The sequence below is a fragment of the Monodelphis domestica genome, chromosome 1, assembly GCF_027887165.1.
Source record: "Monodelphis domestica isolate mMonDom1 chromosome 1, mMonDom1.pri, whole genome shotgun sequence".
NCBI lineage: Eukaryota > Metazoa > Chordata > Mammalia > Didelphimorphia > Didelphidae > Monodelphis > Monodelphis domestica.
The window spans coordinates 227,701,715-227,718,870 of NC_077227.1; the positions used below are offsets into that span (position 1 = coordinate 227,701,715).

A 17,156-nucleotide genomic window follows, 5' to 3' on the forward strand; every position below is an offset into this window, starting at 1 on the left:
AAGAGCTGTAATGATTTTTAATCAATAAAGCACCTTTATTATATTATTTGTTATATTATAAACACTTAAATATGTTTATTTGAGTTGGGAAAATGTAAAGAAAATTCTTTGTTAAATGTACTTTAATCAAATAATTTTGTGAAACTATTTTCTAGTAGTTTTCCTTCCCAGTTGAATTTGGAAAAATCATTTCTCTTCCATGGACCTGTTTTCTCTCCTATAAATGACAAGGTTGCATTAGATGGCCTCTAGGATACCTTCCCAATCTAAATCTATGATAATCTGACCCCATGATCTCCCAGCTCCCTTCTATCACTAAATCATAGAAAATCTCATTTAGTGAAAGTGGCTAAATTCAGATCAATATATTATGAGGGTAAAAGGGACTTTTTTACCCAATTAAAAAGCATTTATTGGGGGCAGCTGGGTGGCTCAGTGGATTGAGAGTCAGGCCTAGGTTCAAATCTGGCCTCAGCCACTTCGCAGCTGTGTGACCCTGGGCAAGTCACTTGACCCCCATTGCCTAACCCTTACTACTCTTCTGCCTTGGAGCCAATACACAGTATTGACTCCAAGATGGAAGGTAAGGGTTTTTTAAAAATAAATAAATAAATAAATATATTTTAAAAAATAAAGAGCTTTTTTTAAGTTCCTACTATAAGCCAGGAGCTGTGCTAGGCACTGAGGATTACCAAAAACAATCAAGTATATACTTCATTTAAGGAGTTTATAATCTTGTAGCAGAGAAAGCTTATGTGTTTATTATATATGTGTGTGTCACCTATCTCTATATCATCTAAACATGTATCCTACTGTCCTCAAAAAACCTCAAATCCTCACTCTACTCATCCATTCTCATTTTATATTTTTATATAATTTAATATTTTATATCACTCCTTTGTGTGGCTAAACCCTTTAGGAAGGCCATTCACAGTAAGAACCTCTACTTCCTTTCAAGAGGGACTTTTTTTGATGTCCATTAAGGTACTTTAGGGCAAAGGAAAGGATGCCTTCTTGTAGATGACAAGGAAAAAAATAGTGGAATTCTTTACTCTAAGACTATAAAGGTTTTTAACCTTTTCTCAGTGTTATAGACCCATTTGTCAGTCTGGGGAAGCCTATGGACTTCTCAAAATATTATTGTTACGTGTATAAACGATATAACATTTCCATGGAACCAGATATTTAAATAAAGATGCAAATTTTCCCATCTAAGTTCACAGACCCCCTGACATATACCATGGACCTCTTGAGAGTGGGTCCCAAAACCCCAGATTAAGAACTCCTGGGTGACTGGGTGGCTCAATGGACAGAGAACCAGGTCTAGAGACAGGAGGTCATGGGTTGAAATCTGACTTCAGACACTTCCTAGATGTGTGACCCTGGGCAAGTCACTTAACCCCCATTTCCTAGCCCTTACCTCTCTTCTGCCTTGGAACTGATACTTAGTATCAACTCTAAAACAGAAGGCAAGGATTTTTTTTAAACTCATAGGGATTTTTTAGCTAGAAATTTTAATTTTGAAAATTCTTAATTAGATTCTAAAAAGGATTGGGACAAATTTAAGAATGACAGAGTCATAAAGAGCTGCTAATGCTAAGAGCAGCTGGGATCCCCCGAGCTTTTATAGCTGATGTCAGAAAACATAACCAAGCCTTCCTGTGGTTTGTCCTTGGGATGGCTGTTGATAATATAGCTTTCAGGGTCACAGACTCAGTGTGTCAGTTCCTATGTTGTTATCTTTATACCATTAAATGAGATTAGCCTAAGTGCACTATACTGGAAAGAACTCTGGATTCAAGTCTAAAAACCTGAGTTTGAATCCAAGCTTCTCGATGTGGCCTTGGACAAGTCTTACTTCCCATGAGCCAGGGCAAAGGAAAGGATGCCTTCTTGTAGATGACAAGGGAAAAAAAACTAGTGGAACTCTTTACTCTAAGACTATAAAGGTTCTTAACCTTTTCTAAGTATTATAGATCCCTTTGTCAGTCTGAGGAAGCCTACAGACCTCTCAAAATATTATTGTTACATGTATAAAAGATACAAGATTTCTGTGGAACCAGATATTTAAATAAAGATGTAATTTTCCCCATCCAAGTTCACAGACCCTTCTCTTTGTGATGAAGATGACTGTATTAAATGATCTCTAAGATCCCTTCTAGGTTTAATAGTCTATCATGATGTGATTGCAGGATTTCTCCCAGGCGCATGAAGGCGATGCTAAGCAAAAGAAATGTGAGAACTCTCCTTTCTACAGTCATGAAAATAACAATCCTGAAAAGAAATCTTCAAACACCTTGAAATCACAGAGTACACAGCAAAATATTTTCTTGGGGATCAAAAATGAATTGGATCAAACAGAGGAGTTGCTAAAAGCCAAGAGACAAGAATGGAAGAAACGAATGGAAGTAGTAGCAAAAGGAAAGACCGAACTGTTAAAGGGACAAAAATATGTAAGTAAGACCCATCACCCCAGAATGACTCAGACACTCTAGGAATAACCACCTGCCTTCAACCTAGTGTCCTCATCTCTCCCATGTGGGTTTACAGAGAACAGGAAGAGCCAGCCCTAGCTTTCCAAGAATTTTATTTTTCCAGTGTCAACCATTGCATACTCCTAACAACTTAGGACACATAAAGGCAGTACCCACATTCCAAATGACTCATAAGTATAAGGACCTATTCCTAAAAAAAGACTGACTATGCACCTGTGTCTTCAATAAATATAGCTGACTGCCTTCTTAGAGAGGAGGGAGATAAATAAGGTGGGGGAAGAACAAGACCTATATTTTGGGTATAGCTAACATGAGAATTTGTTTCTCTTGGATAAGCATATTTATTATAATGTATTATACATTTATAACCCCCAAAAAGGAGTTCAAGGTAAAATAGATAGGACCGGCATATTAAACAAAAATGTCAGGATAAGCAGAATAACTAAACCAACTTGTTGAATTTATTACATTTTTTTAAAAGCGAGGTATAAGATATTTGCAGTTTTATATACAAAGCCTCTTCTATTCCTTATATGTGGAAAAGTTAATGCTTGTCAAGTACAAATTAACAAAAAATAAAAACAATTTTTCAAAAATTAAGTAATTGACTTTTCTAATACCACTTTATAGCAGAGGTTCTTAACCTAGGGAAGAGAAACTTTTTTATCATAATTTTATTTATTTGTTTGTTTGTTTCCTTTGTAAATCTGTTGGGTTTTTTATTCATTTGAAACATTTTTTTTCTGCAAACGAGCCTATGGATTTCACCAGGCTACTAGAGGGATCCATGCTACAAAGGATTAGGAACCCTTGTTCTAGAAGGGAAAGCTAGTTAAAAATTACCCATGATTATCTTCCTACATGACCCCAAATAGGACAAAAGGTAGTATGTAAGGTTTTCTAGGTCAAGGAACCCACAGATAAAAGTCCAGGGAGGAAGTGCATTGCGGTGGAGACAATGTTTTCTCTTTCATCTAAAGACCTAGGTTTGAGGTCTTGGTGTGCCTGTTACTGATCGCGTGACCATGGGTAAGTTACTTCAAATGTTCTGCCTCAGCTGTAAAATGGGAATGGATCTTGCTGGTACCTAGATCACAGGGTTAAGAGTTCTATAACACACCGTCTTTAAAAATTTAAGTTTATTGTTATCATGACTGTTTTTCACTGGCTCTAAGACAACTAATAATACCTGTCCTTTATCCTGGCAATAGGCTAGGTTTAGGAGACTGCAAGCAAGAGCTTGTCTAAGATGTGGAAAGAGAAGAATGAGCAATTAATTGGCAGCTAGGTAGCTTGGTGGATAGAGAGCTAGGTCTAGAGATGTGAGGTCCTGGGTTCAAATCTGAATTCAGACACTTTTTAGCTGTGTGACCCTAGGCAAGTCATGTAACCCCAATTGCCTAGCCCTTACCACTCTTCTGCCTTGGAACTGACACCTAATATCAATTCTAAAATGGAAGGTAAAGGTTTAAAAAAAAATAATGAACAATCAAAATGATCTTTGATAACCACATACAATTATTCTGTAATTATTATGGTCTCCAAGGTTCCTTTCCAACTCTGTATCTATGATTCAATGGGATGGATCGATGTTTCTTGAACGTCAATGTGCTATGATGGTTAGGATACGATTAGAGGGCCAAGCCAGAATGAAACTACAACCCCTTATGAGAAAAAAAAGCACTTCTACTGAAGCCCTCCCCCAATCATGGATTTGCATGGAACCTAGGTTCTTGAAGCTATGCCAGCAGAAAGCCAAGGCTGACAAGTCACACCAAGTTAGATAGACTTTGAGCATCAGCACCAAGACGGACTAGATGGCTATTGTCTGAGAACCAGCCTCATTCAGTAAAAAAGGGTTCATCACAAGAAGGTTGGCCAAGAAGGTGATAATGGATTTTTTCTTATATACCAAAAGTTATGAACTCAAGGATTTAGTTAGATTATAAGCTCCCTGAGGGTAAGGACTGTTATTTGCCTCCTTTTGTATCCCCAACATTTAGCTTAGTGCCTGGCATGTAGTAGGCACTTAAATGCTTATTGATTGAATTATAAAAGTTGTGCTCTTGGATAGGTGGAAGAAGTGCACACAACACTAATCACAAGTCTCAGCCTGCTACAGAAAAGGACCTGTTTGTACAAAAATATTCATATCTGTGCTCTTTGTGGTGGCAAAGAATTGGAAACTGAAGGGATGCCCTCCAATTGGGAATGGCTGAACAAATTGTGGTAAATGTGCTATAAGAAATGATGAACAGGATGATTTAAGAAAAGTCTACATGAACTGATGTGAAGTTAAGTGAGCAAAACCAAGTGAACACTGTACATAGTAACAGCAATATTAGAGGATGAACATTTTAGCTTTTCTTAGCAAGGTAGTGATCTAAGACAATCCTCAAGGACTTAAAGATGAAAAATGCCATCTGCCTCCAGAGAAAGTATAGAGTCTGAATAAAGATTGAGACATTTCTTTTGTTTGTTCATGTTCTCTTTCGCAAAATGACCAATAGGAAAAGGTGTCATATAAATACACATGTAAAATCTACATCAAATTGCTTGCTGTCCCTAGGAGGGGGAGAGAGGAAGGGAGGGGGAGAATTAGGCTCAAACTTTTAAAAAGAAAAGATTAAAAATTCCCAGAAAATTGAGGGGAAAATAAAATCTTTTAAAATCTTTTTAAGAAGTAGTAATAGGAAAAACCTGGGAAGACCTATATGAACTCGTACAAAGTGAAGTAAGCAGAACCAGGAGCTCATTATACACAGTAACTGCCATATCATAAGGATGATTAACTGTGAAAGACTTTAGCTACTTTAATCAAGACAATGATCTCCATTCAGAATTCATCAGTTTTCTCTATGGAGGTAGATAGCATTTTTCATCATAGATCCTTTGAGATTATCTTCCATCAGAAGTAGGTATGAAGAAAATAAAACAATAAAAAATAAAGTGAAAAGTATTCTTTCTTTTATTGTTTTCGTTTGTGTTTTCTTTTGCACTGTGGCTAATGTGGAAATACGATTTTACATGTTTAATCAATATCAACTGTTTGTCTTCTTAAAGATAAGAGAATGAAAGAGGGAGGAAAAGAATTTAGAACTCAAAAACTTTTAGTGTGTTAAAAAATTTTATATCTAATTGGGTAATATTTAATGGAATAAAAATATTTTTTGAAAAGAAGAAACTGATGTAAAAAATACATTAGTTAAACTTAAAGCACAAATATGAAATAAATGTCAGATCTTCAATATTAAAAAAAAAGTAGTAACAGGGGTACAGGGTTTCAGGACTAGATCTGGATTGCATTAGTGTATGGAACTTCCAGATGAGAAAATTCCATCTACCAGTGTAGGTTGGCACCTGCTTTGTAACCTATAGTCTTAAACTTGACTCTGGAGTCACACAGTTATAATGAGAGTAATAATAATAATAGAAGTTTCTGTAATAATTTATAAAGCATTATATATCCAGTATCCTCTTAGGTCATTTAACAATAACTCTGTGATACAGGCAACTAGATAGCACAGTGGATAGAGTGTCAGGGAAGACCTGGGGTCAAATCTGACCTCAGACAATTCCCAACTGTGTGACCCTGGACAAGTCACTTAATTCCAATTACCTAGCCCTTACTGCTCTTCTGCCTTAGAATGGATGCTTAGTATTAATTCTAAGACAGAAGGTAAAGATTTAAAAAATAATAATTTTATGAGATCAGAAGAGAAGTATTCATGTTTTACAGATGAGAAGATAGATTTAGAGAGGTGAAATGATTTGGTAAAGTGGGAAAATCATTGACTTCTGGAGTAAAAAGGGTCTTGGCTGAAATCCTGCTTCTGTGTCTTTGTACATGTGTGAACCTTAGGCGAAGATGTGTCCACTTCTCTGATCCTTAGTGTTCTCATAAGTTAAGATGAGGTTGGTTGGCCTCAGTCATCCCTGTGGTACCTTCCTTCCCTAACTCTATACCGCTATGGCTTGCCTATGATCCCCTAGTAAGTGGAAAAGTTCAAAATGTGAACCCAGATTCTCTGACTCCGATTATAGCACTCTGATATGCTTCACCCATTGATTTCAATACAGGATGACTCATTTAAAGACTCCCTTCACTTCCCCAACATCATGACCACATCGAGTTCTTGTTATACACTTGTCACGGTAGTGCCCAACTCTTTATGACCCCATTTGGGGTTTTCTTGGCAAAGACACTAGAGTCATTTGTCATTTCCTTCTCCAGCTCATTTTACCGATGAGAGACTGAGGCTTAAATGACTTGCCCGGGTTCATACAGCTAGGAGGTGTCTGAGATCAGATTTGAACTCAAGAGGACAAGTTCCTGCCTCCAGGTCCACTGGACCACCTCACTGCCCGCGATCATGCAAAGTGCAAGTACTTATTAGCATATGGGACAGCTCTCTCTTCCCAGTCGTTGACAGCTGGCATTAATACTGCATCTGTCTGACTTCGAGAAGGGAAGTGCTGTTTTTCTGAAGTATGTTTCCTTTTGTATTTCAGAGAAATCTACTCCTGAGCAAACTTTTGGTGGAGAGTAAAGCCAAGAAGCAGCAGGCCCTGGAAAGGTTGACAGCAGATGTAAAAATCAACAAAACCAAACAAGAAGAGATAGACCGTCTAACCCAAGAACTTAGAGACCTCCGGAACAGGTTTGTGTTCAAGGAGGGCCACCACTGACTTCTCTTCTGTCTCAAAGCACCAGTAAGTGTGAGGAGCCTCAGAGATTCCCTCTCTTTCCTTTAAAACATAGTTCAAACCTCACCATCTGCATGAGACCTTTCTGTGACCCCCACCCTCCTTCATAATTTCCCTCTCAAACTATCCAGTATTTAATTAATTGGAGTCCAATGATTAGTTATTTCAGTCATGTTTGACTCTTGTGACTCTGTTTGGGATTTTCTGGGCAAGGATACTAGAGCGTTTTGCCATTTCCTTCTCCAGCTCATTTTACAGATGAGGAAACTGAGGAAAGCAGGATTAAGAAATTTGTCCACAGTTGCATATCTAGTAAGTGTCTGAGGACAGATTTGAACTCAGGTCTTCCTAACTCCAGGCCTAACACTATCTCCAATGTACCACCTAGCTGCCCTGCCAACTAATTGGTATGTGTGTATATGTATTTGCTTCATATTTACTCTATGCCTAATAATCCATCTCCTTCTTGTCTTCCCCCCATTAAAATGTAAATTTCTTGTAGGGAAGGAGTTTTCATTAGTCTTTTTACTTGTATATCCAGGGTCTAGCATAAGGCCTGGCACATAGTAGATGCCTAATAAATACTTGATTGATGCCAACTCCAAATGGTGTCATGAAGAGGCATTCATGATTGAACAACAACAACAAATGCAACAAAAATATAGAACAGAAACTATTCTGCAGCTTAGAGTCATCCCCTAGTTAAATGACATTCACAGGACCATAACAGCTAGTATGTATCAGCAGCAGGATTTGAACTCAGGTTGTTCTGATTCTGAGGTCATACCTCTACCCATCATACCCTGCTTCTCAGCCATAGCTCTTAGTCAACTATGTATCTACTAGAAATATGTATAAATGGAGTGCAATTATGCTTTACTTTCATAGACATTGAACCCCATCAGAAGGATGAAATATCAACAACAGTCCACATTCAGATCAACCCTGCCCATATTGCTTTACAAAAAGACAAAGGTGGGTGTCCTTGCCAAATTTCCACTGCAAAAAAAGATATAGAAAGAGCTGAAAAGATAGGCATTTAGGAGCATAGAAACAAAATTTAAACTATCTACCTATCTATCTAGTTTAAATTAAACTATCTACCTATCTATCTAGTTTAAATGTATATTTTATACATACGTATATATGTGCACAGAGTTATATATGTGTAAATATATTTTATATGTATAACTATATATAATTGGCTATCTATTAAACTATATATATTATTATATATCATATATGTATATAATATCTATTAAACCATATATATTTTAATATATATTTTTAAACTTTTATGCAAGCTGGACATCCATAGCTCCTCCCAGGCTCAGGAAATATTCTCTACCCCTGGGAAAAAAAACAGCTTTTAGTTAATAAAAAATCCTGAAACCCAGCATTTCAAGATATACAGTTCAGGTGCTCAGTCTGTGTTGATGAACCTATGGAACATGTGCCGGAGCATGCCAGAGGGGGCTGCTCCCTTCCCCTTCTCCACGAATACCTAAGAACATTTCTCTCATCATCTGCCCCTCTGCCCAGCATCATAATGGGAGTGCTTCCTTCCTCCCCTATCTGGGGTAAGGGGGCCACTCACATGTAATGTGAGGGTTGCAGTTTGGGCACTCAGTCTCTAAGGTCTCTAAAAGGTTCACCATCACTAGCTCAGATTCAAACTTCCCCTTTCTTCTGCTGCTCATAAGGAATAGCATTAGCTGACTTGGATCTAGTCTCTGGCAACTTGTCCTCTCTTATTCCAAATATTATTGTTGTTATTTTCCAACTAACCCTAAAACTAATTAACTAGATGCTCTGGATTCCTCTAGTTCCATTTTTTATTCTTGCTTTTTACTCAGTCAAGTGAATGAGATGTGTGTCTCCACAGGACCCAAATCAGAGCACCTGAGCATGAGCAGCCTATATGTCTCTCAGTCATATCTAATAGCTTGGTGGAAAAATTATTCCCATTGCCAGTGTCAGCACAATATATCCTCTCGAGGCAGCTATATAAAGTAGAATAAAGTGAGTGAAATGTTTTGTATCCTGATACATTTTCCAAATAAATATAAAATTGTTTGGGCTAATACTTCTCAATACTGGATTATTCATCTCTGCACTTGATCCGTTTCAATATTGCATCAGTCTAGGGGCAGCCAGGTGGTACAGTGGATAGAGAACTAGGCCTGGAGTCAGGAGGATCTGGATTTGAATCTCACCTCAGATACTTCCTAGTTGGCTGATCCTGAGCAAGTCACTTAACTCCAATTACAGAGCTCTTGCCACTCTTCTGCCTTAGAACCTATACTTAGTATCAACTTTAAGACAAAAGGTAAAGGTTGGGAGTTTTTTAACTGCATCAGTCCGAGATCATTTCTAGGGACAGATTACCAATTTCTTTGCTTTTTTAAGCATCATATCAGCAACAACAGGTGGGTAGACACCTTTATTCTTAGATTTCTCTGAAGTCAGGGATATCCTAAGGTTTGAGCTTCTGTGGTAAATAAAGGCAAAGATTAACTAAATTCCTTACACATATATTACTCATAAGGCCTTTATAGCTATAGTACGTTATGATTATCAGTGGTTGGGGAGGAGGGCAAGGAGAAGAAGATGGATGGGGAAGATGAATAACACAAATATATAATGAATTAGATGGGAGAGATAATAGCTGTGGTTCAGTATTTAAGGACACTGGACTTGGAGTCAGGAAGACCTGAGTTCAAATCCAGCTTCAGACACTTACTAGCTGTGTGGTTCTAGGTGAGATACTTAACCTTTGATTGTCTGACAAAAGGATCCACTGGAGAAGAAGAATGGCAAACCACTCCAGTATCCTTGGCAAGAAAACCCCATGGATAGCTATGGTTCCTGGGATCATGAAGAGACAGACATGACTGAATGACTTAACAATAAAAAACTGCTTACGTACATTTAATACTTTAAAATGCACAAAGCACTTTCCTCACAACCACCCCATGAGAGAGGTAGAGTAAGCATGATTGTAGAGATGAAGAAGCTTGAGGCTTCTAAATATGGGAGTGCCTTGCCCAAGTCTGCACCAACTAGTGAGTGGCAAAGCCAAGAGCTGACCCAGGTCTTTTCACTCCAAGTCCAGTGTTCTTTCAGCACCTGAGCAAATGTTTCTCATAATAATTTATGCTCTGCGGTTACAAAGTGTAACCAGACATCTCACTGATGCCTCACAACCTGTGTAGAACAGCAATCAATTCCTCATTTCCTCAATTTATAAATGAAGAAACTGAGAATTATGAAAGTTTAAATGACCCAACCATGGTCACACAATGGTAGAATGAGAATTCAAGACCAAGACCCCAACTCACTGTCATTCTTCATTCCTCACTGTCATATATTCCACATATCCCCCAGTAGCCATATCTTGTTTCTTATTCGGACCCCAAGCCCAATCGTCTTTACCCCACACTACCTCTAAACCTGAATATTCATACACTTTTGTTTAGCTTCCATTATATATATTTGACTTCTATTTCACTCTCTGAAGGGACCCAGGATCTCATTCACAAGGTACCGTTATTGGCTCAAATCACAACACACGTGTCTTCTGTGTGCCTTCTGTCCATCTGTATGTCCTTCCCTAAAGTATCCACCCATTTTCCCCTGGGGCATTTGATATTTCCTGGATATTTAATATTTCATGAATACTTAATGTTTCATTAATATTTAATATTTCATGAGTTGAATACTCAAATGGACCATCTGTTCATGTCTTTCTCTCATTACATGTAGTCCTTGAATGGTGTAACAGCGTCCTCTTACAAGTCATCACTGGCTAATGCTTATTCATACTCACCCTATTTAATGTTCTTTGTTCCTTTGTTCATTCATGTCTTTAGATCACCTGAAAATATATGAGATATCACACTTTGGCAAAAAGAGTAATTGATATCTTTAGGGTTGTTGTTCAGTTGTTCAGTGATGTCTTCATGACACTGTGGACCATAGCTAGCCATGGAGTTTTCTTGGTAAGGATAGCATGCAATGGTTCGCCATTTCCTTCTCTAGTACATTCTTTTGTCAGGAACTCAGAAGTCAAATGACTCACCCAGGGCCACACAGATATGAAATATCTGAGGTTAGATTTGAACTCCACACCCAGCATTCTATCCACTGAGCCACTTAGCAGCTCCTAATGGCTATAGTACCTAGTTCAAAGAGTTGTTCAAAGATGACAGATTTAGAGCTGGAAAAAACCCTTGTGGCTATTGAGTCCAAATCCCTCATTATGTAGATGAGAAAACTGAGACTCAAAAAAAGTTACATAGATCTTTTCAAAGCAGGCATAGATATGGAAGCAGCTATTGTCACCAAATCAGTCAAATTGAGCTTGACAAATGTTTAATTACAAGCTTTGATTAAGTACCCATCCATATACTGGACACTGTGCTAGGGACCAGAGATATGAAGGTAAAAGTATACAGTTCCTGAGCACAAGGAGCTCTTTTGGTACAGTCATAACCTATTAGGGACCTCAGTCTCAAATAATCCAGATGAATGGCACTATCTAAATGTTTAAGCACCTATTAATAGTAGTGTGAAGTGCATGGTGGGCAGCTAGGTGACATGGTGAATGATAGATAGAGTGCTAGTCCTGGAGTCAGGAAGGATCATCTTTCTCACTTGAAATCTGGCCTCAGACATTTACTGGCTATGTGACCTTGGGCAAGTCACTTATTCCTGTTTGGCTCAGTTTCTTCACTGTAAAATGAGCTAGAAAAGGAAATGGCCAACCACTCCAGTAGCTTGGCCAAGAAAACCCCAAAAAGGATCACAAAGAGTAGGACATGACTGAACTGACTCAATAACAACATCAATACATAGTTATTTTATAGCAGTTGCTGACATTAAATCTAAATCTCATTTTATCCTTATAACAGCTTGGCTTAATCAAATGGGCATGGAACTTAGAGACAAGATCTGAGTTAAAATGCTGCCTTAGACACTTACAAGCTGTGTAGTCTTGGACAAATCACTTAATCTCTCTCAGCTTTAATTTTCTCATTTGTAAAAGAAAATAATAGCACCTTCCTCACAGGATTTTTGGAGAGATCAAATGAGATAAGAGAAGAAAATTATTTTACACATTAAAGCACTATTTAAGTGTTAGTTATTATTACCTCTTAAATAGGCATGTATTGAGGCTTTTCTGGTATGTGGATTTTTCTGTGCCTCAGTCTAGACCAGTGATGTCAAAACTTTTAGACACCAAGTGCCCAAACTGCAACCCTCACACAGCATGTAAACCCCACCCACCCCACCTTTCCCCAGATGGAGGAGGGAAGAAGTGCTCTCATTGGGTTGCTGGGCAGAGGGGAGGGGAGTAGCCTGGCCCCATGTCCCTCTGGCTTTCTAGTAACAAACTCTGCTGAACTCTGTGTTGGGGTGAGGACAACTGTGCGCATGCCCACAGAGATGGCTCTGACTGAGTGCCCCCCTCTGGCACATGTGCCATAGGTTCACCACCATGTGTCTATACCAAAAAAGCCCTGGAAAGCCTTAGCTATTGATTTTCCTGTAAAGATGTATTAGAACAACATTCCTTCAGATAAGCATTATATTCTCCTTCACTTGCTTTGAGACCAAGAAATTACTTAATCATTCATTCATTTCTCAGATTAAGGCTCTTATTGTTGAGGAGCTCACTAGAGGTCTTCAGGCTATAACTGAATAACCATTTGTTTTCCTCCATTAAAGCATAAGATCCTTGAGGTTAAGAACTGTCATTTGCTTGTATTTATATTCCCAGCATTTATCACAGAACCTGACACATAGTAATCCATGATAGATGCCTTTTCTATCCATCCATCTATCTGTCTATCTGTCTGTCTATCTGGGATTAAATTAGAAGATAAGCTTTAAGGTCGCATTCAACTTTAGGATTCAAAGATTCTTATAGTTTCTGTCTTTTGCCTCTTTTTATATCTTCAACATTTAGCATAATGCCTGGCTCATAGCAGGCCCTTAACAAATGTTTATTGTCTGACTGACTGATCTTGGACCTATTACTGCAGGAAGCAGGAGTTAAAGAAAAAGTTGGAGAGGCACAGGCATTTTGAAGACTTCTTGGCAAAAGTCCTTGACAAATTACCAAGCTGTAAGTTGTTGCACCTCCTAACTCAACCTTTGTTTTGTTTGTTAAACCTCAGGTTTATATTTTGCTGCTTAGACAATATTATGCCACTCAGACAATAATAGATCCCTGAAATTCATGGCCAAAGAATTCACTTTTGAGAAGAAATATTAGTAAAAACAACAATAATAAAAGTAGCTTATGTTTATTTGGGCAATGTAGGTTACAAAACATTTTACTCATGTTCTTTTATTTTGTACAGTTTCCTGTGAGGAAATACAAACATAAACCTTCATTTTATAGACAATAATCAGAATTTTGTTGTTGCTATTAGTTGTTCAGTTGCATCCAACTCTTTGTGACCCCTTTAGGGGTTTTCTTGGCCAAGATATTAGAATGATTTGCCATTTCCTTCTCCAGTTCAGGGAAGGTGGAGTCAAGATGGCGGTGTAGAAGCAGCAAAAGTTCAGACCTCTGAAAACCCTTCCTCACCAATTAAAAACAAAATGCTCAGGGGCAGCTGGGTAGCTCAGTGGATTGAGAGCCAGGCCTAGAGATGGGAGGTCCTAGGTTCAAATCTGGCCTCAGACACTTCCCAGCTGTGTGACCCTGGGCAAGTCACTTGACCCCCATTACCTAGCCCTTACCACTCTTCTGCCTTGGAGCCAATACACAGTATTGACTCCAAGACAGAAGGTAAAGGTTTAAAAAAAAATGCTCCTAGGGGACTGAAAACCAAATATAACAACAGGAAAAAACTAAGGAACCCTCCTGCTGATCTCAACTTAAAAGGTACGCCCCCAAAAAGCCTGAATTTGAGAACACTTGAGTTTAAGGGGAAGGAAGAAGGAAGGTCCCAGGACCCTTCCCCTACCTACCATACTGAGCCTCCAGCAGTGGCTGGAATCTCTAGGTGGGCAATGGTGCTAGTCTGGAGGGAGTACCTTGTGGGCAAAGCTGTGCCAGGCTCAGGGCTTTGAACATAGAAATCTGGGAGGCAGCTGGAGAAGAAGCACAGAGGAGGCAACCTAATCACACCAACAGAGACATTCCAAATTGCACCCCCCTCTTCCTGAGGTTTTGGCCTCAGGGCACATCTAGCTCTGCAAGATCAACTCCGCCCTGACTTAATCTTATCAAGCCTTCAGAGGGCAGGGAAGCTCAAGTTCCAACATCCCTCCCCCACAGACTGCTCTGAGAGCCCTGCTAATCAAGCTCCAAGAGTGAAGGCTGCAACTACTACAGAACACCTTAATAACAAGATGGGAAGCCCAGCTCCTTTTCAGCTTCTGCTGACAGCTGGGGAAGATCTGACATCAGGACTCAACCTGACCAATCAGCAGAGCAGAGAAGTCCCTTCAGGACAGAAAAACCCAAACCCACAGACCCAGCACATAATGAGAGGAGCAAAACTATAGGCGAATACAAGGGGGAAAGAAGGGGCAAATATGAGCAAACAACAGAAAAAGAAAAAAAGAAATTACAATTGACAGCTTCTATCCAGGCAATGAACAAAGAACAAATGAAACAGAGGAAGATAAGGAACACCAAGCAAAAACACAGAAACTCCAGCAAATTGGACACAGGCTTTGGAAGAACTCAAAATACAATTCAAAACACAATTAAGAGAGGCTGAAGACAATTGGGAAAAGAACTTAGAACGCAAGATAAGTCATCTGGAAACAGAGGCACATGAACTAAAATGAGAAAATAGTGTATTGAAAGCCAAAATTAATCAGCTTGAAAATGAGGCAAAGGAGATGAAAGATGAGGCAAAGAAAATTAAAGATGAACCAAAGAAGATGAAAGATGACCTCCAAAGAAAATCAGACCAGAAGGAGAAGGATGACCAAAAAAACAGGGATGAAATTCAGTCTTTAAAAACTAGAATACAACAATTAGAAACAAATGACTTCACAAGGCAGCAGGAAACAATAAAACAAAATCTTTTGCCAGTTCATTTTACAGATGAGGAAACTGAGGCAAACAGCTTTAAGTGACTTCCTCAGGATCACACAGCTAGTAGGTGTCTGAGACCAGATTTGAACTTATAGATGAGCCATTCTGACTTCAGACCCAGCACTCTATCCACTGTGCCATCTAGCTGTGTAATAACAATAATAACTAGCAACTAGACACCAGTTTAAGGTTTGCAAACTGCTTCTACATATATTATCCTACAATAGTCCTGAAAGATAAGTACTATTATTATCTCTGTTTTACAGATAAGAAAACTGAGGCAGAGAGAGGTTAAGTGATCTGTCCACAATCACAATCACAGTTAGTAAATGTCTGAGGTAAGATTTGAACTCAGGTCTTCCTAAAATCAAGTCCAACACTCTCCACACTATCACCTGTCTGCTTAGATGAGAAAACTATGGCTCACCGTGTTTTTGTAATCAGGATACTTGAATGAAGGAATAGGAAAACAGCAACTAACTTAAACCTAAACAACCAATCAACAAGCATTTACTAGGTTCCCACTAAGCACTGGGGCAGCTACTCAGCCCAGTGGTTAAAGTGCTGGGCTTAGAGTAAGGAAGACTCATCTTCCTGAGTTCAAACTTACTAGCTGTGCAATCCTGGGCAAGTCACATAACCCTGTTTGCCTCCGTTTCCCTATATGTAAAATGAGTCGGAGAAGGGAATATCAAACCACTCCATAACTTTACCAAAAAAAAACCTAAGGAATCACAAAGAGTCAGACACAACTGAAACAACTCAACAAAAACACCAGATGCCAGGTAGTGTCTGTTAGCCATTGAGAATAGGCATAAGAACTGGACCTATAATTCCATAAATACTGGGAACTCCTAGGTGAGGAAATTCCTTCTACCAACATAGGTCAACAACATCTCTGCAATTTAGTCTTGGAGTGAGTTGCCTAGAGCAGTGATGTCAAACTCATAGAAACAGAGTCACTAAACTATTCATATGGATCCCTGCTGGCCACATATTGACTTAATTTTTAAATGGAATGTTATCAATGTTTTATTGTATTTTTATTTTGTTAAAGTTTTCCCAGTTACATTTTAACTGGGGTTAGACAACACTCTGAGATGCTTCCAGTGCTTCTAGGACACCTCAAGTTTAGAACACTGATATTAAGTGACTTGACAAGGATCACACAGCCAACATGTGACGAAGGTGTCCTAGGTCTTCCTGGCTATAAGGGAAGCTTTTTGTCCACTGAAGCAGTCTGCCTCTGAGAGGACAAAGACAAAGCTGTCTCTGTTCTCCAGGAGCTGCCATGGAGTAAGGACAGAGATGGGGGGGGGGGGGGGGGGAGAGAGAGAAAAGGAAGGTGTGAAATAGGAGACACACAAATAAAATATACACAAAGTAAAAACAAAGCACTTTTGGGGGGGAAAGGACACTAACATCTGAGGGGAGTAGATAGAACTCCTCTGGAAAGTGGTATTTGAGCTGCGTGTTGAAGGGCAATAGTAAATCTAAGGGAAAGGGGGGAGGATCTTTTGAGGCATGAAGTGTAGCCTGGGTAAAGAAAAATATACACCAAGTAGGTTACATTGTAGAATGAAGGGAACAATGTATAAGAAAAACATAAAGATTGTGAAGGTCCTTCAAAAACTTAGAGGAATTTATATTTTGTCCTATAAGGATAGAGATCCCCTACAGCTGCTTGAACCGGGAAGTGACATAGTCAGAATGTTGTAGGAAGATCAATTTGGTAGTTGTGTGGACTAGAGAGGAAAACAGATCTAGAAGGAAAATCCAATAAGAGGCTTTTGCAATAGTCAAAACAAGAAGTGATGAGGGCCTTAATAAGGAGGAGCCGAGTGCATAAAGTTAAGGTGGGGATTTAAGAAATGCTGTAAATGGAAAAT

General features: G+C 38.8%; 1 protein-coding gene across 5 annotated transcripts in view; it reads left to right on the plus strand.

Annotated features, from left to right (window-relative positions):
- Positions 1-2,145: 2,145 nt before the first annotated feature.
- CCDC197 (coiled-coil domain containing 197) overlaps positions 2,146-17,156 on the plus strand; it is a 42,178-nt gene continuing 27,167 nt past the window's right edge. The window contains exons 1-4 of one of the 5 annotated variants that reach the window (XM_056810506.1): positions 3,370-3,524; positions 7,008-7,156; positions 8,091-8,177; positions 13,250-13,332. Coding sequence is in view for 2 of the 5 variants with exons in the window: in XM_056810505.1 (XP_056666483.1) it covers positions 2,403-2,453; positions 7,008-7,156; positions 13,250-13,332 (283 nt within the window). In the remaining 3 variants the exon portion in view is untranslated. Of the gene's footprint in view, positions 2,454-3,369; positions 3,525-7,007; positions 7,209-8,090; positions 8,178-13,249; positions 13,333-17,156 lie in introns of those variants that run through there. The other 4 variants (XM_056810505.1, XM_056810509.1, XM_056810507.1 and 1 more) reach the window with 4 other exon arrangements.